At 31.9% G+C, this 19,389-nt stretch overlaps 5 protein-coding genes across 7 annotated transcripts; 1 reads left to right on the top strand and 4 right to left on the bottom strand.

Moving 5' to 3' along the window:
* Nucleotides 1-1,107: 1,107 nt before the first annotated feature.
* Bma-lon-8 (Uncharacterized protein) lies at nt 1,108-5,449 on the top strand (the record flags this gene model as incomplete). Its single annotated transcript, XM_043081944.1, has 4 exons — nt 1,108-1,189; nt 2,370-2,482; nt 4,768-4,914; nt 5,294-5,449. The coding sequence occupies 4 exons, from the start codon at nt 1,108-1,110 to the stop codon at nt 5,447-5,449; spliced, it is 498 nt and encodes a 165-aa protein (XP_042937878.1).
* Nucleotides 5,450-5,945: 496 nt separating this feature from the next.
* Nucleotides 5,946-8,811, bottom strand: Bm6467 (Uncharacterized protein; the record flags this gene model as incomplete). The annotated part of the gene is made up of 9 exons (XM_043081943.1): nt 5,946-6,042; nt 6,202-6,308; nt 6,446-6,584; nt 6,904-7,033; nt 7,214-7,287; nt 7,391-7,516; nt 7,772-7,971; nt 8,087-8,398; nt 8,704-8,811. The coding sequence occupies 9 exons, from the start codon at nt 8,809-8,811 to the stop codon at nt 5,946-5,948; spliced, it is 1,293 nt and encodes a 430-aa protein (XP_042937877.1).
* Nucleotides 8,812-8,943: 132 nt separating this feature from the next.
* Bma-tgt-2 (Uncharacterized protein) lies at nt 8,944-9,745 on the bottom strand (the record flags this gene model as incomplete). The annotated part of the gene is made up of 3 exons (XM_043081942.1): nt 8,944-9,078; nt 9,278-9,341; nt 9,540-9,745. The coding sequence occupies 3 exons, from the start codon at nt 9,743-9,745 to the stop codon at nt 8,944-8,946; spliced, it is 405 nt and encodes a 134-aa protein (XP_042937876.1).
* A 426-nt stretch (nt 9,746-10,171) lies between these two features.
* Nucleotides 10,172-11,717, bottom strand: Bm9943 (Uncharacterized protein; the record flags this gene model as incomplete). Of its 2 annotated transcripts, XM_001901740.2 has the most annotated exons (5): nt 10,172-10,293; nt 10,591-10,660; nt 10,764-10,918; nt 11,250-11,336; nt 11,660-11,717. In XM_001901740.2, the coding sequence occupies 5 exons, from the start codon at nt 11,715-11,717 to the stop codon at nt 10,172-10,174; spliced, it is 492 nt and encodes a 163-aa protein (XP_001901775.2). The 2 variants fall into 2 exon arrangements, with proteins under 2 accessions (XP_001901775.2, XP_042937875.1); XM_043081941.1 differs by lacking the exon at nt 11,660-11,717 and having other exon boundaries at nt 11,250-11,289.
* Nucleotides 11,718-12,223: 506 nt separating this feature from the next.
* Nucleotides 12,224-18,809, bottom strand: Bma-gana-1 (Uncharacterized protein; the record flags this gene model as incomplete). 2 transcript variants are annotated; one of them, XM_043081939.1, is made up of 11 exons in its annotated part: nt 12,224-12,232; nt 12,868-13,004; nt 14,490-14,622; nt 15,094-15,201; nt 15,625-15,822; nt 16,126-16,287; nt 17,212-17,306; nt 17,523-17,697; nt 17,862-18,001; nt 18,342-18,457; nt 18,733-18,809. In XM_043081939.1, the coding sequence occupies 11 exons, from the start codon at nt 18,807-18,809 to the stop codon at nt 12,224-12,226; spliced, it is 1,350 nt and encodes a 449-aa protein (XP_042937873.1). The 2 variants fall into 2 exon arrangements, with proteins under 2 accessions (XP_042937873.1, XP_042937874.1); XM_043081940.1 differs by having other exon boundaries at nt 17,212-17,297.
* Nucleotides 18,810-19,389: the final 580 nt, after the last annotated feature.

The following is a 19,389-nucleotide window of genomic DNA, read 5'->3' as shown; positions in this document are numbered from 1 at the left end:
TAGAAGTATTCGCACTGTACTTTGTATTTTTCAAGACTGTATCTTTCAAGAAATGATTATTTAACGCGCTACATTGGAAGAGCACAACAATTGCCGGATACAGTATACCAGTCATTGATGAGACACCCTGCACTGTTAAGGTGGAAATTTTGGATATACTTGTGATTTATCGTTCATTAGTCTAACAAAAGGAAAGGTATTAGTTTGGCAAGAACATTGTAGGAACAAAAGTGGTCCTAACTATATGTTTCTTAGCCGGATAAATACCACAAAACCAGAAGGTAGAAACTACTGCCGTGTACAGGAAAAGGAAGAGAGGGCAGGGTTGGTTTCCAAAACTTGTTTGCATTAGATGATGGGAAGGATGGGAACGAAACAGACATATACATGCATCTCTGAAGACGTTTCTATTTGTCACCTCTCGACAATTTCAAATTTTACCCCAATTGCATACTAATTTTTGTTGGAATTGCTGTACCATTTGTTGCCCAACGGCGCACAATCATCGTAACCGCTTGCCGTTGCCGTTCTTTCTGTACCCGTTCAAGAATTACCCTTTTACAAATAGATGGATATTCTTCCAAAATCGAAAATAAAGAAAAAAATAAAATAAAATTGACTGCTGAAACTTTTTTCAACAATTCAAATATTGTTTGGAAGAATTTTTTCCAATGATAATTCTTTTCCAAAAAGAATGGAAAAAATTTTTTTTTTCGTTTTTGGAATTCTTAGTGTCACAGTATTATTACCAATTTCTTTGTCACACATTGTTACACTCAGGTAGCTTCGATAAAAATTTCTGAAATATTATTGTTCAATATTTAGAATAAACTCTCATATATGTACTACTCATGCATGAAAATGATAAGAATATAGCCGTAACCAGATTCCAGATTTTAATAAAATGCTGTTTTTCTTTTTCATATTTTGAAGAATATTTCGTAGATCTTCGATTAGTGCCCACTGTTTTGAATTACTGCATTCTCGCTATCGTTACTGGAGTGGTTTTCGACAATTTTCCTGACATTTTATTGAACACTGTATTGTAATTTTTGTCAGTTCATTTTTCTATAATAAAATAATAGGAAGTGTTGCTTTTTATAGCAGATGGTCACTTCATCAATGCAATTGCTTATCTTGCAAGCGCTTCTATTCCTTGTTGTGATGACCTTCGCTCTTCAATCACAAAGTAAGTTTTGGAACAAAAATTTCCGATTATAAGTCCAAGAGTTAATAAATAAGCAGTAATACTAATTGCATGGTTACTAGTTTCTATTTCTCTTGTTTGCAACATAACTTTAATTCGAATTATAATTGTATAACGAAGAAATTCAATAATTTGTATTTATATCGCAGATTAACCAAATTGAAATGTAACGGTACATCAAAGTAAAAACAATTACATTCACTTTGTCTCCGTTAGAGAGTTACACAATTTGGTGTCATATCGCAACAATTCCTCACTTCCTCAACTTCTTCACAGCAATGTAGCTTTGAAGAAATTTTGATGATACAGTTAATTTCAATTTTCCATCAGAATTTGAGGCTAAATCTTTTTATCAGAATTTGTCTCCCATTCAGAAATATCTTAATGTATACAAAATAAACCACAGTCGTACATATCCTTAGAATGAATTCACTCAACAATGAACTAACAATCTCTCCGTACTGATTTGGTTATATGACAACTGGCGTTCTAATTGTACTGACGAAGAAAAATATAAACTTAATTGTTACTGGTCAAAAAACCCCATTAAAAGTAAACATCAAATTCTCCATGATTAACCCAATTTTAAAATAAAATGTTAAATTTTTGAAATTATAACAATGCTCACTGCCGCATCGGTAATGAATTTTATCAAAATTTCAATCCAACCAGTTCAGAAATTGTACACTGGAACATGTCCTATTACAATATTTATGCTGTTTAATCATTCTTCTAACCTTTCCTAAACGAATGATAAATGTAAATTGAAATAAGTAAAATATATGAAGGTGATCAAAGTAATTTATTTTAGTCATTAAGAATTTATTAAAAATTTTCTCATTTCAACATCTTGTCAGATGCATATTAACTCATTTAACTAATGTGCAATCAGATTTAGGGTTAAAAGGTTTTTCTAATTTTGAAGAATTCAGTATTACATTATATCAAAAATATTCATTTTGTGTAAAACTTTGCTTTCTCCATTAGGAAGTTTTTTTTGTTACAAAATTTCGTTCTATGTTAACAACACATAAAAACTACTCATCTGCTAAGAGTCGCAAAATTGTTTTTTGGCTATTGGGAGAGTTTTTTGAATCACTTAAGGAAATCAAAGTTCAGTTGAATTTGAGCTAGAGAAAAAAGCAAAGATAATCTACTTCAGGGAATCAGAAAGCAGTAATTGCTGATTTGGGTAAACTAATTGTTGACAATTGCCCACCAATGCTGTGTACTGGTCTTGATTGCGCTGTGGTGACGGAAAGAAACGGTTGTCAGGTATTTTTATGTTGTGAATAACCAATTTAAGGGGTTTATTCTTAGGAATGACAATCATTCTTTGCATGAGGTTTGCTTTATAAATACTTCTTTCCTTATTTGATATTACTCTTCCACTTTTCCAAAATCATAGAAATATTATTCATCACTGACACATTACTAAGATTTTCACAAAATTTCATATCTTCATCAATTAAATCTATCTAAAACTTTTACAACTTTGTACAAAGGTTAATGAGGGCACAAGTGACAAACAGTTAATTGTTGTTCGTCTTTTTACAAATTAAAAACTTATCAAAAAGTAAAGAAATTTGATAATAAATGAGAAGAGAAAAAATTTGATTATTTCAAAGGGATTCATTATTTGCAATAAAAATAGAATTCAACTATCTTTTCTGAATTCCTTTTCACATGGATAAATCACGAACTAAATTTCGAGTAAAATGCAGTTCCACAACTTTCTTTGGTTTACTGTTTCTGATTCTGTTTCTGATTCATTACTTTTCTTTTGAAAGGTCGTAAGATGCAACATCGAGTACTTTGTACTTTTTCCGTAAATATTCGTTACTGCGAAAACGCTTATTCCTTAAACGATTGAATTTTATGAAAGAATAGCATTCTTACAGCGCGCAAAGAAGGAAAATACTCCTAATTTCTTATATAATGATTTTATTCAGTGAGTGAGATTAGTTACTTTGTAACTAATCTCACTCACTGAATCTTTCCTTGCAGTAAAATGTAGAATAATAGGGTTCCTTAGTACTTCTTCGAAAAAAGGATAGAACTAGTTGAATACTATGTAATATCTTTTTAAAACAATTCATAAATTTATCAAGTGAAGCTATGCCAAACCCACTAGAACCACTTATGATTTCATACTGATTTATGATTTCATACTTTAAAGTTCTGTAAATAATTTTACTAGGCTTTGCTTAATATTGGTAACGCTTGCGCAGCTGCGAAAGAGGTTTATAGATCATACAGAAGTAACAAAATGATCTAATTCATGGGAAGATAAGACTGAATGATGGGGTGCTCTTTTTCCTTCTGTATAATATGGAAATGATACCAACTTTAATTCCAGAAATGGAATTAAATGATGATAGATGAATCATTTTATGGTAAGTAGATAAACTTAACAAATAAATACTTAAATGCAAAATGTCAAACCATTTTAAGTAATAATCAAAAAAGAAGATTCCACCGATAAATGAAAAACAATTTTGAGAATGAGCTTTATGTAAAATGTTTCTGCATGATAAACACGATCAAGGCTACTTATGATCGATAGGATGACTCGAAAATATAAATTTATTAGTGTCCAAGATAATTATATAGCAGCTCTGAAATTATAAGAGAATTCGAGGTGGTTATCAAATTTTAATTGTGAGCAGTGCATTTTTTATTACCTAATTAAATTTAACGAATTCGTTCACACTGACTTCATATTGTTGAAATGCGAAATGTGATATAAGAAATGGATTTATCGGTAGGCGTTGAAAACAGTGGAAAATCAGAGGAGGTGGATAGGACGGCTATTATGAAGTCGTCAAGAAATCATATGAAAAATGAAGGAAATCAAGTAAAAACGATTGCAGTAGTGCAGTGATCTGAAATTTACTACTCCCTCTATGGATCATTTAATTGAAATTCAAATTAAAACTCTTCACGGAATTCAAAGGTGTGCAAATTTAAAAAAAAAAAAAAAAACAGAAGAATTCAAACATAATATATCATATCAATTCCAGAACTCACATGGTTCTAATATCAACTTTGAAGAAAGAACAATTTTGAATTACTCTTATTCGCAATGCATCGAAACCTTTTTGAAAAAATCAAAATCTTGCAAAAAAGACTTCTCCTTACTGTAGTCTCAAATGCTGATAAAAACCATTCTTGCATGCGGCGAAACGTCTTTTCCTATAATCGAAAGGAAATTGCTGCTGTGATATCATTTAATATCAAAATTAATTGAAGTCATTAGTTTTATCCTCATTTTCAATTTCCAGACATCTTCAAGAATCGAAAAAAGAAAAGCAAATGTGTAGCATGATACAGATCTTCAACTCAGAAAGTTATTATCATCTTAGTTGAATAAAAAGAATCATAAAACTAATCCATCTGTGCAGAACCAGAACAATTTTATTAACTCTTGACATTTTATAAATTAAAATTTCTTCCGGCTAGCAGTCTCAATAATTTAAGTATGCTATCCTATCCTTGCATTTAAAAAAATATAAATACATATAAAGTTAAATCAAAAGTATAAGTGAAAACTATCTCAGTTATGTGCTTGTCCTATTGGCTCACCAGCTCGAGGATGCGATCCAATGCCCTTCATCCTATGGCACGATCTAATTGTTAACGGATGTCCAAACGTCACTGTCAATGGTCGCGACCCTGCACAGAAAGTACACCGATGGTTTCGAAGAGTAAATTTTTACAGTTATTGAAAATGCTAATTCAAATCTCAACGGTAAAAGGGCCTTTTACTCCTTTCTAAATTTCCACTCAGGAGTTATGAAATTTAATGTTCATTGAGATTTTCGTATTTGTCTGAAAATTCAAGTATCTCATACTATTTTTTATCCTAGAAATAAAACTGGAGAGGTCCAAAGGCCGTAGGCTTGGAACACTTTCTAGTCTTACAAACTAACTCCAAATGTTTCTGATTTAAACAAATACCATTATTCTTAGGAGAGTAATATAAACGTTTTCCCCTTCAAACCCCGAAATTAAACAAAATCTGAAGCTTACCATAAGTTAACAATCAATCACCTCTTGCATTTAACATCCTTAAATAATTTCCAGGTGAATCGATTCTCAAATACGGATCAATGTGAACCATATATTTTTCCATACTGTGCTGAACTGGATTTTAACCTGTGGCGTTCACCGAGGACTAAACGAGAGTGCGAACTTTACTGCTATTCATTAGCAGAACAACGAAAACGTGGAATCATTTAAATTGAAGCTTGCTCTTTATTTATTCACATTAAATTTCACAGCATAATAATCTTTTCTGTTCCTTGTTGAATGAAAAAAATTTTAACTTCTGATATCGAGTGTGTTTGTACGCTCAAATTAATTCCAACAGAAGATTCTTCATGCTATCTTTCCTGATCTGATCTGAATTATCTTAAAAACGTCTTTGAAACCACCTACCTTTCCTCATCCTTCATTTTGACTTAATTCTCCAAGTTTCTGTGAATTTAACGGCTCAGTCTAGTACTCATACAAATATTTAGAATAAACAAGTAAGCATTCTTCATAGTTTTTACTGCTTTTTTCTCAAAACACATAATTTTTTTTTTTCAAACGTAGTTTAACTATGCATACATGATTTAATGACTTGAAAGAAATCCAGTTGGACTTTCCAACAGACATTTTTTAAATTCAGCACTGTTTACACTTATAAATAAGTCGATACTGAAACTTTCGTTCACTAAAGCTAGAAAAACTTTCATTTACGCAAGAATTTGTGCAACGTTCGTCGAAATCTGATAAGCTGTACTTTGAATGCAGGCCAAAAGAGCTTGATGTTTCTATAATACCATTCTCTAAAAGCAAGGAAGATAAATTCTGAGCATTCTCCTTTTCATTTGTTTTTCTCAAACACCAAAAAGAAAAAAAAATGTAATGCACTAATGTTAACTATTTAAACAGCCAGGAAAGCATCACATCTGAATTTGTCGAGAACGTTTTTTTAAAAAATTTACCTGTTGTAATTCGTGAGATTATTATATTGTTCGTCGAGAAACTGTTTGTAGAATTCAGACATATCAAGAGCATTTGAATGCTCTAATCTCCCAAGATTTTTCTTCCTCTGAAAAAATCTATCAAATTTCTATGTGCGTGAAATAAAATATGTTGTCCGACTTTTTTAATTACCAAATGACTGAAAAAATTGGTTGAATTTCATAACCGACAACACAGAAAACATTTTCAGTGCAAGAGATAAACCTGTTCAACAAATTCTGCTTTTTTCTTTTCAAACAAAATATTATGATGTGTCCAAAATTGTGAGCTCCATTGAATCAACGCTTCACGTGCTTCACGGTATTTTCTTTCCTGCTCTGTTTCATTACTTAATCGACGCAATCTTAAATATATGATTTCTAAATAACCTTCAAAAAAGCATCCCTCTTCTCTCTTGTCTTCCATTTCTTGTCTTAGCCAACACTGATAGAAACTGATGACGACTTCTAAACACATCCTTAGCATTACAAAATTGCTGGATACATCAACCAAATAACTATGAGTGTGAATTTCAGTAGTCTACAAGCTGTTTAGTGGAAGCTGATGATTTCATTTGCTTGACAATTCCCACAAATTAAAAAATGACCTAACTCAAATTAATGGGAGTTATTGACTTCATTTGCTTGGAATTTTCACAAATTAAGAAATGACCTAACTCGAACCTTACAGGTCTTATTTTCGAAATGTCATCCGGCGGTCCAACCCAATCGAATCGCTTATCCAAACGCAAATCTCTCATCGTTTCCTTCCTCCAACTGTTTTTTTCAGTTTGTCGTTTCTGGCACATAAAAGCTGAAGACATTGTATTAAATCATATAAAATGTCACTCAAAGAAGCATGAATTCGCATTTTGAAAGAATGATACTACTCGAGATAGCAAGTGATGTGCAGTGATCTAAGACTTATTATTTAAGAAATGTTTTATTCCACAAATAGTTAAAAACAGCAAAAAATGAAATTCAGTTCAGACACTTTTAGCATTTGAATTCCTAGATAAATTCTCCCTTAGCAAGGCGAACATCCGTTCATATTCTTGTATGTTATGTCTGAAACAAATGATTCTCAAAAAATGTACCAAATAAAAGCCTCAATTTCGAAACAGAAAAGTATGTGAGAAACAAATTTTTGAGAAAAAAGATTTACACCAACATTACGAGCAGCATTGGACCTAGCAACTCCACTGTATTTGTTAAATGTCGCAAATAACTCCTTGTGTAATGTCTACAAGTGTAACATTTGCAACTTTTGCAAATAGGCCTAAAATCTTCTGTATACCTGAAAGATATGCAGAAAACAAACCATAAATATTTTTTAAAAAACAGATGCAAGTATCTAATACCAAACGAATTTTACCATTAAAAATTTGATAAGAGAAATCAAATCAAAAGAATTGCAAGCTTTAATACCTTGAAATATATGAATAACCTATTCGCTGTTGATATTTGCTAACCGGAAATGTTATACGAACAAAAAGTCATACAATATTTTAATTACTTGTTTATGTTACAAAACTCTATCAAACGCACTTACAATGTATCAGTGAAATCGAACACGCTGAAAGTCGCCTCTTCTGGAAAATTTTCACCACAAACAAATGCTTTTCCCTGTTCAGCAAGAAATATAGCATAAGATGAGTCGAATAAATCTACACCAAGATGCGCTAAAGCAACAACTTCTGTTGGTGAAAATGCTCCGTTAACTAGACGTAAGTGAGAAGGCGATATGTGAGGCTAAAATAGTTAAATTGGGTATAGTCATGAGAAACCAGAAATGAAAATAAAAAATATCACTGTTTCCCTTATCCCAAAATCCAGCAGTTTTGAGATAACATGAGAAGTAACTTACCCACACGCCAGCTAGCAAATCTTTGATAACATTCTTATCAAATTCACTTTCTGTAATAACCACATCCAAAGAACTAATATTTTCCAATACTTCACAGTGAGAAGACTTTAATTGAACATTCGTGTCAATAGAACCCATTTTCGATACTTTTTTTACTTTCGTTTTTTTTGGAAGCACACGAAGACGTTTCGCAAATTGCATTAGATCCAAAACAAAACCACAGCCTTTTGGAAGTGAACCAATCGCAGATGCACAGCGCTCATGATGGGATGGGCTATGTCCACCACATAATGCAATTAATGCTGCTGAACCCTGAAATTTCCAAACAAAATCTCTACAAATACATAGCAACCAATGATCTTGATCTATAATTACAAGAAATCTAAAGACCTTGTACAGTGTGATCATTTAACATGCAATATTCTTTTATAAAGTATCTGAATTCAGCCGATGCAGTTTTTATGTTTACAAACTTAAATGAAGATGTGACATCAGAAAAATTTGTTGGTTCTAATTTAGTAAGTCGAAAATCAAAATATTATCTTCTATTTAAATGACATTATAGATAACGTAGATTAAAGAAAGAAACTGCATAGATAAAACATTCTGAAATGAACCTCAAAAGAATCGCTGCGCAACAATTCTCTCGAAAACTTGACTGTTCGCTCTAATGCTTTTTCCAGTCGTTTATTGGAGCATCCCTCTGGAGTACCGTAATCAAACATCGTTTCGTAGGACGATATATGACTGAATCTTAGTAATTTCTTGATTGTTTCTATACTAACCTGAAAGAAACCAAAAAGATTTTCCTCTTTTTTCTAACCTTCAACAGTACTTCAATAATCAGACATATGAACTCATGGTCTAAGTAAAAAGAAACATAAATTTCGTCGTCCCCCTTTTGTCCATATTGCAATATTTCCACCGTTGTTGAATTTCATGTTTCGTTCCATCAAAGGATCCGTTAACGTCAAATGAGTTGGTGCACCTTCCTATAAGAATTGTTACTGTAATCATTATTGTTATTGCACAACTACATCAATACTTCATCTTTTTAAAACCCAAAATTTCATAAAACCTGATATTATCCAGCTGAAAAATAAAAGAATAATACAGCTGTAGAATAACGGATGGATCTGTCCATCCCCGACATTGTGTTGATAAAGTACAAATATGATTAGAAACACTAACTGGCATAGAAGCGAATCGAGCAATTCCTCCACCAGATTTTTCTATAACTGGCAAGGCTTCAAAACTGTAAATAAAATCCATAGTAGAAATAAAACTCCTAAAATTCAAAGTCCCTTTTGGACTTTGTACAGCTGTCAGGCTTATTAACTGACCGTAAACCGACCAAGAGACTGGATTCTTATTGTTGAATGTGAAAAGAAAGTCAACTTAAAAAATAAGGAAATTTAAAAGAGTTTCGTAAAACAATGCCAGAAAAACTTACAGTGAAGGAAGAGTCAGTTGATAAATAGGTGACTGTCGGTATTTTAGATGTACAGCAACTACATCCCACGTCAAATGAGGAATATGACCAGCACGTGTATACATCATGCATGATGGTGTTTCATGCTCTATTTTTACATTACCCCAGCAAAAAATTTTTCCGATTCGTCCATTTACAGTGCTTCGTTGTACCACAAATTTCACCATTCTAACAACTGAAAGCATACTTCCAATTTATTCGACCTCCTGAAACTCTGAATTGAATCTGGATAACAGCTACTGATTGAAATTGACGCCCAATACTTGAATGAAACTTTAAAAAAGTTCTTTATTCACTAAACCAATTACAAACTATGGAACAAATTATATGAAATTTACAAAATCATTTCTTTAAATTGCTTGTGAAGCGGAACAAATTCAAGTTAAGTTTTGCCTAAATTTGAAAATGCACTTAAATTATGCAAGTAAATTTCGTTATTATGCAAGCCCATCATGGATAAGAAAAGCGAAATAACAAAACTATACTTAAACAAAAGATAGATTTCAGACACAGATAGATTTTTCAGACATGTGACAAGAATCTACTAAGAGTCAATATTAAATCAAAAAGACAGTTTGAGATTACAATGCTGTTCATTTAGACTTCAGTTTTTCTAGTAGTTTCTTCAATTCATTATCACTGTCAATTTCCTTTGCCCATGGTGGAGCAGGAAGAGTCAATGCTGACATCGCCTTCTTAATGTTTTCAATTTTATCTGAAAGTAAAATGAACTGGAAATTAGAAAAAAACGTAATTTTGACAAAATGAAAGTAAAATGAAAAAAAAAAAAAAAAAAACGTAACTCTGGTTAAAAACCAGAGCAGTTCCAAATCGCCCTAGTTTAATCTATCGGGCTAATGTTATTTTGGTGCTTCTAGTTAACAATAACGACGATTATATATCCGCTGCTTCTTTATCTGACTCCTTTTATCTATTTAATTCATCTGACTGCTTTCAATTTTGCTTGATAACGGACGCCAGTTAGCATTAGAACTAATATCTTAAAATATACCTTCAGTCAATTCAATCGATTGTGTCACATCAAATTCAAAGGACAAATTTTTATGTTCTGAACTCAAAACCTGAAAATACTGTTCAAATAACGACTGAAAACCAAATAATTTCCGGAATGCTACATCCATCAATGTAATAAAGGTAAAAATGCAAAAACGAGTGTAGGCTAACCTCTCCGAAATCCTCCTGAACTCCTACGTTGGTGTGTTCATGGATAGCATTCGCGGTTCCGAATGCGCCATCTGAAGTAGGAATAGTTTGATAACCAGCATAACGATCCCCATAACTTTCATCGCATGAATCCGATTTCGCATCACTTATATCGTCTATAAAAACAGCGATGAAATACAATAAATGAGTCCAATAATCTGAATTTGAATTAGTTGTAGAAATTTAAAAGGATACTTTTAAATTTCTACAACTAATTCATCTTACATTTAAAAATGTCATCTACCACTAACTGAACAACGACAACAGAAATAAAACTAAATAATTCCAAAACTAAGATCTGTGATTATTATTTTAAATAAGCCAACAACAATTTTTCAGTTCATCCTTAGGCTTACATTTGCTTTTTACAAACAATAAAACCACACAGCAACTCTTTCTACAAACTTTCGACAAGAAAATCCACTTAAGAATGAAAATCACATGTACCTCCGCTACTTGAATACTCTTCCACACCAATGCCATGCATTTCAACTTCGTAACCAATATGCCAACCATCATTATTATCCTGACAACCTTAAAAAATGTGATTTCGCTAATAATTACGTAAGTGTGTCACATTTACGTTCCGGAGTTGAAACTTACTCTAACTTCACTGTTTTACAATTAGCAAATTATTTCTACAAGATAAGCAAGTAGACGAACAAAGGCAAAACAGTCGAAACTGAAGTAAGGGTAAAGCAAATCAATCAGAGAAGCATATATTTTCCCCTAGCTCAGAAAGAAACTTAGAAGAAACCATGATAGATTCTCATACCTTGCATGCAAGTTAAAAGCGAAAAAATGAAAAAGTTTCTGAATTCATAGCCGATCGCAAATAGCAAATAGAAAATCCTCACCATCACTGTCACTGTCATGCCGTTCCCACGGATTCTGCTCCACTGGACTCGGTCCCATTCCGTAATTGTAATTAGGATACCGAACACATATATAGATAGATTTAACAATTCTCCGATAACTCTTACAACTAGAGGGAACAGTACAACAAATTCATTAGCAAAACGTCTCTATATAATTTGATTAATTGAAATAGTATGCTAAACTCATTTATTCAAATCAGAAGACTGAATACCAACGAAATCCGATCACCACACATCACCAATCCGAATTATTTATATATAGTCATATTTATTTGCTTCAAATAATAAAATGAGTTAAAATCAAAACCTATAATCCTCACACATAAAACAATTCTTTATCGCATGTAGCATATTCCACAAATTAGAAAGGTAGTTAAAATTAGTTCGAAAATGAATATTTTAGGGTGAATACGAAATGAAAATCCAAAGTACTGGAAAACAGACAAAAATTAAAATACATAAAAATATGGGAAAAAAATGAAATAAATTATTCTGCAACATAATAACACCATCACGAGTGATCGGAGGTAAAAAGTGGAATCATTATCTGGTCTGAAATAAATGAAGTATTTGGTAACATTTTAGAGATGAAATGAGCTCTAATTTCAATCAGCCTAAAGAAATTCACTCTGGCTAATCCACTGGAAAAACTGTGACTAAACATTAGAAAAATGGAAATTTCAAATTTCAAAATATCATATGATGAGACGAAAATAAAAACCCATAGCCAAATTTCTGCAACTAAATTACATAAAGAACTATTACATATACAACAGTTATTTGCAAAAAAACTTTTGAATAAAGAGTTTTCGGTCCTATCACAAAAGCAAGGAATTCTATTGCGAAGAAGAGAATTCTGCTTCAGCAATTCAATTTTATTTTGGCTGAATATGACTATTGGAACATTTATGTAGTTTGCTAAGAGCAAAAATCCTTCACAGTCTAAAAAACCCTAAAATGAAGTTACAGAGGTTCAATCACTTATAATATCGAAGACCTGATACCTCTGATCAAGTAAATTATCAAATTTTTGGATGTATGATTTCCCAAATTGGAAGTTCCACCTTCTAAACATGAATCTAATTGTAAGCATAAAATGATGTATGCTAAATAGTAATTAAAGAAATTCTATGGACAAGAAATTTTCAGTACAAAAATACAGTGAACTGGCAAGAATGAAGCAATACCATTTTGAAGGACTGTACTTTTTCAGCACAGATAGTATTACCACAAAACAACTGTCGATGATAAATTGAACACAGAATCATCCGCTTCCACGAAAATGTCATTTGCGTCTTTTTGTGGAGAAATCGAGCATGATATGCTATAAAATTTCTACAACTGGTAGTTCCTAGCTGTCAACCAAAACATTTTCCTGCTCAAAATAATTATAGAGGACTGACCTAATTTTGATATTATGTTGAGAAATAAAAATGAAACAGTTCAGGAAAATACTAGTTCCATAGGTAATGCATTGAACATAATGTTTTCAAAAGCAAAAATGAATGATAAAACTGACTGTTTGAAGACTACACATTTTTATTTGCTCAACAGTTGCTAAAAAACGAATTAAGAACAATGGCTACTTTATAAGACAATAGTTGTAACATTTTACAACAACTAACAAAAGTTTGGTTCATTACGAAGGTAAGTCTACAGAGCACTTAACAGGTGTTTGACGAATAAGTGAAAATGTGGTATTTAGGAGATGTAGTCAGTAACATTTGAATTTAAACTTGCTGTGAGAACTTTCCTGACGCAGCGTTCTCTCTGTAATTTAGCTTCAGTAAATACTTCAGCGCGAAATCCGATGGACTCAGCACACTCAATTTCATTTTACTACAGATCCTTCCATCTATCTCTCTTGTCTCACCTTACACCACATTCTTTTTTGCGCGACTACCTGACCATATAATAATTACTCTTCCCCTTAGTGTCCATTTCTGTCCTATCCAACCTCAACTCATTATTTTTCAAATCACTAACAGCAAGTCCCATCCATCACCTCTTTCATCTTAAGTGACGTATAGATAGCATTGCATAAACCATTTGTGAAACAGAAGGTCCGGACTGATGATTCATATGGATTTGATCGTTTGCTAATTGCGACAATTGATGCGACAATTGAGTGATTCAGTGATATCACTCATGCTTCTAACTTTAATCGATCATATGCGTTATTGACTACTTAAGTAGAATATATTTGCAAATATTTCTGCTATATATTGTAAACATTTTCATTTTTAGATGAACGGTTTTTTGATTCGTTTCGAAATCGTCTCTCTTGATATGAACTGTTCAGTGCTGAAGATTTTGTTTAGTACAAATTGTGGTTGTCTTTCTATCAATAAGTTTCACTGAATCATAGAAGAAAATTATAAAACAATGTAAACATTAACCAGTACAAAATGTTGTTTTCGAGCATCGGAAAAGTACAGGTAATCTTAACATTAAGTGAATTTTGAAGCTAAAGAAGAGGAAAGGATATAAAATGAGAATAGCATGCCTCTCATACAATTTTGTCCTTCCTTCTGCCCTTCATCTATCTTTAATTAAATGTATCTAAGATATTTTGCCTATCCAAGAAACGCTTTCATATATTCGTGCAAGTATAGAACGTTTTGTATACTTTCTTAAGTTCCTGATCGAGAAAATATTTTAGTTCTTGGTTTCAGATTTGAAACTTCAAGTGCACTTGATTGATTGGAGACTTGACTCATTGACACTTGACTCATTATTTATTCATATCTAACCTAGATTAAAACTCCATTCTACAAATCTGGCAACGTTGCTTTGAAAAAATCAATACCAGTGGGATTCACGTCTACAGAATAAAAATCGTTAGGCTTTAGAAGGCCTTTCAGTTCACCGCTCCATAAATCTTGAACTAAATAACCACCAGAGTTGGTGAGTCCAATTTTTGATAGCAGAAAGCGAACATTCTGCAATAAATATTTAAATCGGGCGAAATGTTGTAGTTCTGAAGAATTAGATTAAATTCAAGAATTCACGACAGATGAAGCAAATTATGGGTTGATGCTTTTACGGTAATTCTAAAATATACGTGAATTCTTTTTGCAATTAAAATTTGATTTTTTTGGAAAAATTTTAGTTGATATTGAATCTCAATTGGTATCCCAGTAAAAGGGAATAAAAGTTACATTAAAGTAGGCTATACTTGTCCATTTCTTTTTTATTTAATACTTTCAATATATCATTAAGATCAAACGTCTCCCTCTCTTATAAAAACCAGATCCAAAAGATAATTTCAAGAAATGTGTAACAGTGCTTGTATATTATGTCTGAAGCAAGTTATGTCATGATTCTCAAAAAATGCATCACATAGAAGCCTCAGTTTCGAAGTGCAGAAGTATATGAAACTTTTATTGAGAGAGGAAAAAAAGAAAACAAACCATCCTTTGATTCAGATTACGATTGAAAATAGCTACAGCATAAGAGTATCGGTGAGCTGAGGGTGCCGCTGGAATTACGGGTTTTACGTAAATTCCAGTATCGGTCGTCTAAAATTGTTGATTATAATAAAAGAGAAAATAGCAAAAAATATCCTCTACAATTTCTTAATTATTAAGTTAACTGAAGATTAACTGAAAATAATAAATATAAATACGATTTTATTATTATTATTATTAATTATTATTATTAATTATTATTATTTATTATTATTAGTTATTATTATTATTAATTATTATTATTAATTATCATCATTATTATTAATTATTATTATTATATGACAAACTTACTTGTATAACATCTATGTTAACGATACTTGGAAAATTATATCATAAAACTTTTGGTGGAAAAAATTGATATTTTGAAAAATGAAAAAAGAAGAAAGTGGAATTAAGTGGATGAGTGACAGATAAGTGAAAGAAATTTGTGGATATGAATCATGCATGAATTATGTTTCAATAAATTATACTAACATTAGCAACCAATCGTCCCATGATGCCAAGTGGATCCTGGTCAACGGCAATAACTCGTCTATTTAATAAAATATCTCGGAAAACGGGAGCGATTAGTCTTAAGTCATTGGACATAATTAGCGGTGAAGACCAAACTGACCAAATAGACATTTGCACTTTTGCTTGATCCACGGTTAATTCCGTATTTCCTACAATTATCTGAAAGTTTAAGAATTTGCTGTCATTTTCAGCTGTCCTAGAATCTTTTTTTTTTTTGGATCTTATATTTGAATGATAATATGAATATAAAGGAAAATTAATTTGGTTCTACGCAAGAAAAATTGGATTCGTTTTATTTTGATATGTGTTCGTATTAATTTTTCAAATTTAGAAATTACGGTAGCTTCTAAAATGATATGTTATTTCATTATAATCGAATCGTAACCATATTTGTTTTGTATACTGAGCAAGTTAATCAAGTTTGAAATGTTAACACCCCTTATAGTTTTATGAGGAACGTACCATATCAGGATCATGCCATCTCCCAGGACCTTGTGCAGGAATGTGTTTGTCTTGGTGATGATCGTAGTAATCAATGATAGTTCTCACGGAAGCCCAGGAACGCTTTATGTCGTCAAAATTACGCCACAAATTACAGTGCTGTCCAATTAGTTGATAATTAACCTGAACAAAAAGAATCAATAAAAAATATTCACTTATTAACTTTAACATTTTTGTGAAGATACCGATCGACATGATAAATGAAAGCCTATAGAATATGTAAGAAAAAGTAAAAATATGTATATAAACATTGTTAGAACTTTTAGCGAAGACTTCCGATTATAAATGAGTACGATCATATTTGTACAATCATAATACTAGACCGATCATTTTTGGCTCGTAGATGCTGTTTCGCACGTGCAATGAGTTACTGTTGAGATGAATAAAACCTGGTGCTAATATTACTTCTTCAGCTAATCGTCGTGACAGCTAACGTTTATTTTACGGAAAGTTCCGTCTTTTATCGATCAAGAAATGATCACTTCAAAACGCTCAACACCCTCCTTTGTCATCGAATGCTTTGCCATTGACAAGAAGGTTGCTGAGAGTTGGATATTCGCTTTCATCATTTAGGAAGTTATTAAATACCCGTGTGCCAAATTTTTATCAGAATCCCGCCTATTGTCATTCAGCAGAACTTTTATGCACTGATCGTGAAATTCTGACAGTCATCTGTTTTTTAAAATTTTCCAAAAGAGGATGACAATATTTTATTTTATTGCCATTTTTTTCTATGCAGAATACATTGTTTCAATTCGGATGATTTCGAGATTAAATAAGTGTACTGGGGTTTTCCAGATACTGTCTTTCTCTAGTTAACGATTCTATCAGAATCTTCCATGGTACAAACAGAATATTTTAATTAAGAACCTAGATATAAAAAGGAAAGAGAACTGTCAGAGATTTTTCTATGATTTATTTTTCTAACTGATTGATGACTTAATTCATAGTTCCTCAGATTCCAACAAAAAAAAAAAAAAAAAGAAAACTCATCTTAAATCATAAATGAATAAAAATCTTAGCATCATGTTCACAAACCGAAATAACCTTTTCCGGTTGATTGATGAGGTAAGCAGGCCAACTGCAGGAATAGACGATGGGTCGACCAGTTAAATTGAGCATCCGACCCATTTCTGCATAGCCTATGTGAATAGCAGAATGATTCAAACATCTGCAGCAATAGCTGTCCAGTTATTCAAACTGGATATATTAACATTTGATCCAGAGAAATACACTTATATGAAGATTTATGAAACATAAATTTTTCGGATTAAAAAAAGAACGAAAACCAACTACTACAAACTACATTTAGAATTTGGAATAGCCTGGGTTCTGTCAAACTTTTAGAATTCACTAACCCGCCGGCATCAAATCGACATCGATGTTACAACCATCAAGTTTGAGGTAATCAACCTGCCATTCAGCAAATGTATCCGCGTCTATTTTTGTATGCTTATAACTGCCCGGAAAGCCGGCACATGTGGTCGTGCCATAGTCTTCATAAATACCGAATTTCAGGCCACGCTGATGCATCTAAGTTTTGGCAAATCTTACTTATAAAGCAAAACATGCAAATTTACTGTTTTCATTTCTCTAAATTTGCTCATTAAAACTTCAATTTCAGTTTCTTCTACAACTTATAGTTCTATTTTTTACATTTAATACTCAAACAGCGAACAATTATAAGGCAAACTGACATAATCAGCAAGTGTAGCCATTCCATTTGGAAAGCGCTGTCGATCCGGAACAAGACGATCTTGCTGATCTCGCTTCCGTTCCATCCAGCAATCATCAACATGGACATATTGATAACCTGCCTGCAGATAACCATCTTCCACTGAAATGGCATATAATGAAATAATCTCCTGCATAATTTAAGAAAATGATGATGGCGTTTCTAATAAGATTGGATAACAGTAAAATTTTTATACACGAAAGTTTATTAGGGAAGTTATCATTTATTATAGAAGCTGATCCATCCAGTTAAATTTAACTTTCCATGTTATCATATTCCACATGAATGTTATATATATCATAGCAGTCGAAAGTTAAATTAAATATAGATTTCGGTATCTAATTTGGAACTATTTTTCATTCTTTTTTTTTTGCCTTACCTACAAAGTTGAATATTTATATATCACAGAAATATCAACTGTATAATTTTCTTGTTAGCTTACCCATACGATCGGCCATGTCCATGTAAAGCTTTTCACTGATACATGTGAATGGATGAAGCACGCAATCCGTTTGGCAATAAAATTTCGTCCAGGACATCCATCCCATCGGTGGTGTCCTAATAGGAAGAATTCCAAATGAGTTTGGAAAAACATTTAAATTTAAATTTGATATCCAAAGAACTATTTTGAAAAGGAAAAAATTTCAGAACATCCAATTTCGTCGAAAGAGGAAATACTGAATAGAAAGAAACAAATGAAAAAAGAAATTGAAAAAACGGTAAACACGAATTAAGCACAGGAAGGAAGAGGAAGAAAGGAGTGATTCTGACCCGACCTGACCTAACCTGACTTATATATATTCTATCATTGTTGTTGAGCAAAATAAACAAACCTTGCTAATCCATTTTCTAAAGTTTCAGCAAATCTTGTTGCTGTGATCAAACAAAAGAGAACAGAATAATGCATCATGGTAAGACGACATATAATACAAAATAGCGGTGTCTGAAAATAATCGTAATTGCAATTAACATAATTGCAATTAAGAAAGTAGGACAAATGATTTAGTGCATTTATTTGCGCTTAGAAGTGCGACACATTCTTAAAGCAGTAACAAAGAAAGCAAGTTGATTTAGCTTCAGAAATCTAGAACTTAAAACGTAGTTCCAACGATCAATATAGATGGAATAGAACAAATTTCTGATGTGAATTGAATAATGTGTGAAGTGATTTTTATATGTAATAATCAGTTTTAATATGTGCTGACATAAGAGATTACTGAGATACATTTAAAGATATCAATTCGAAAGGGATCAATTTGAAAAACTCCGGAAAAAAATGAGAAGCAACTTGAAGGAAATTGTATGTGATCTTCTATGATAAAAGAATATTGTTGCCGGAGAAAAACAGCAAATTTTTTTTAATCTACAAATTACTAAATATATTTCAATAAATTATTAAAGGTAACTTAAAAGCTTATTAATTGTAAATCAATTTAAGAGTAGAAGAAGGTTCTGTCATTATTTCTGTTTTATTCAAAAATCATTTTAAT

This window comes from Brugia malayi, assembly GCF_000002995.4.
Source record: "Brugia malayi strain FR3 genome assembly, contig: Bm_v4_Chr4_scaffold_001, whole genome shotgun sequence".
Lineage (NCBI taxonomy): Eukaryota > Metazoa > Nematoda > Chromadorea > Rhabditida > Onchocercidae > Brugia > Brugia malayi.
This window is presented reverse-complemented; position numbering and strand designations above follow the sequence as displayed.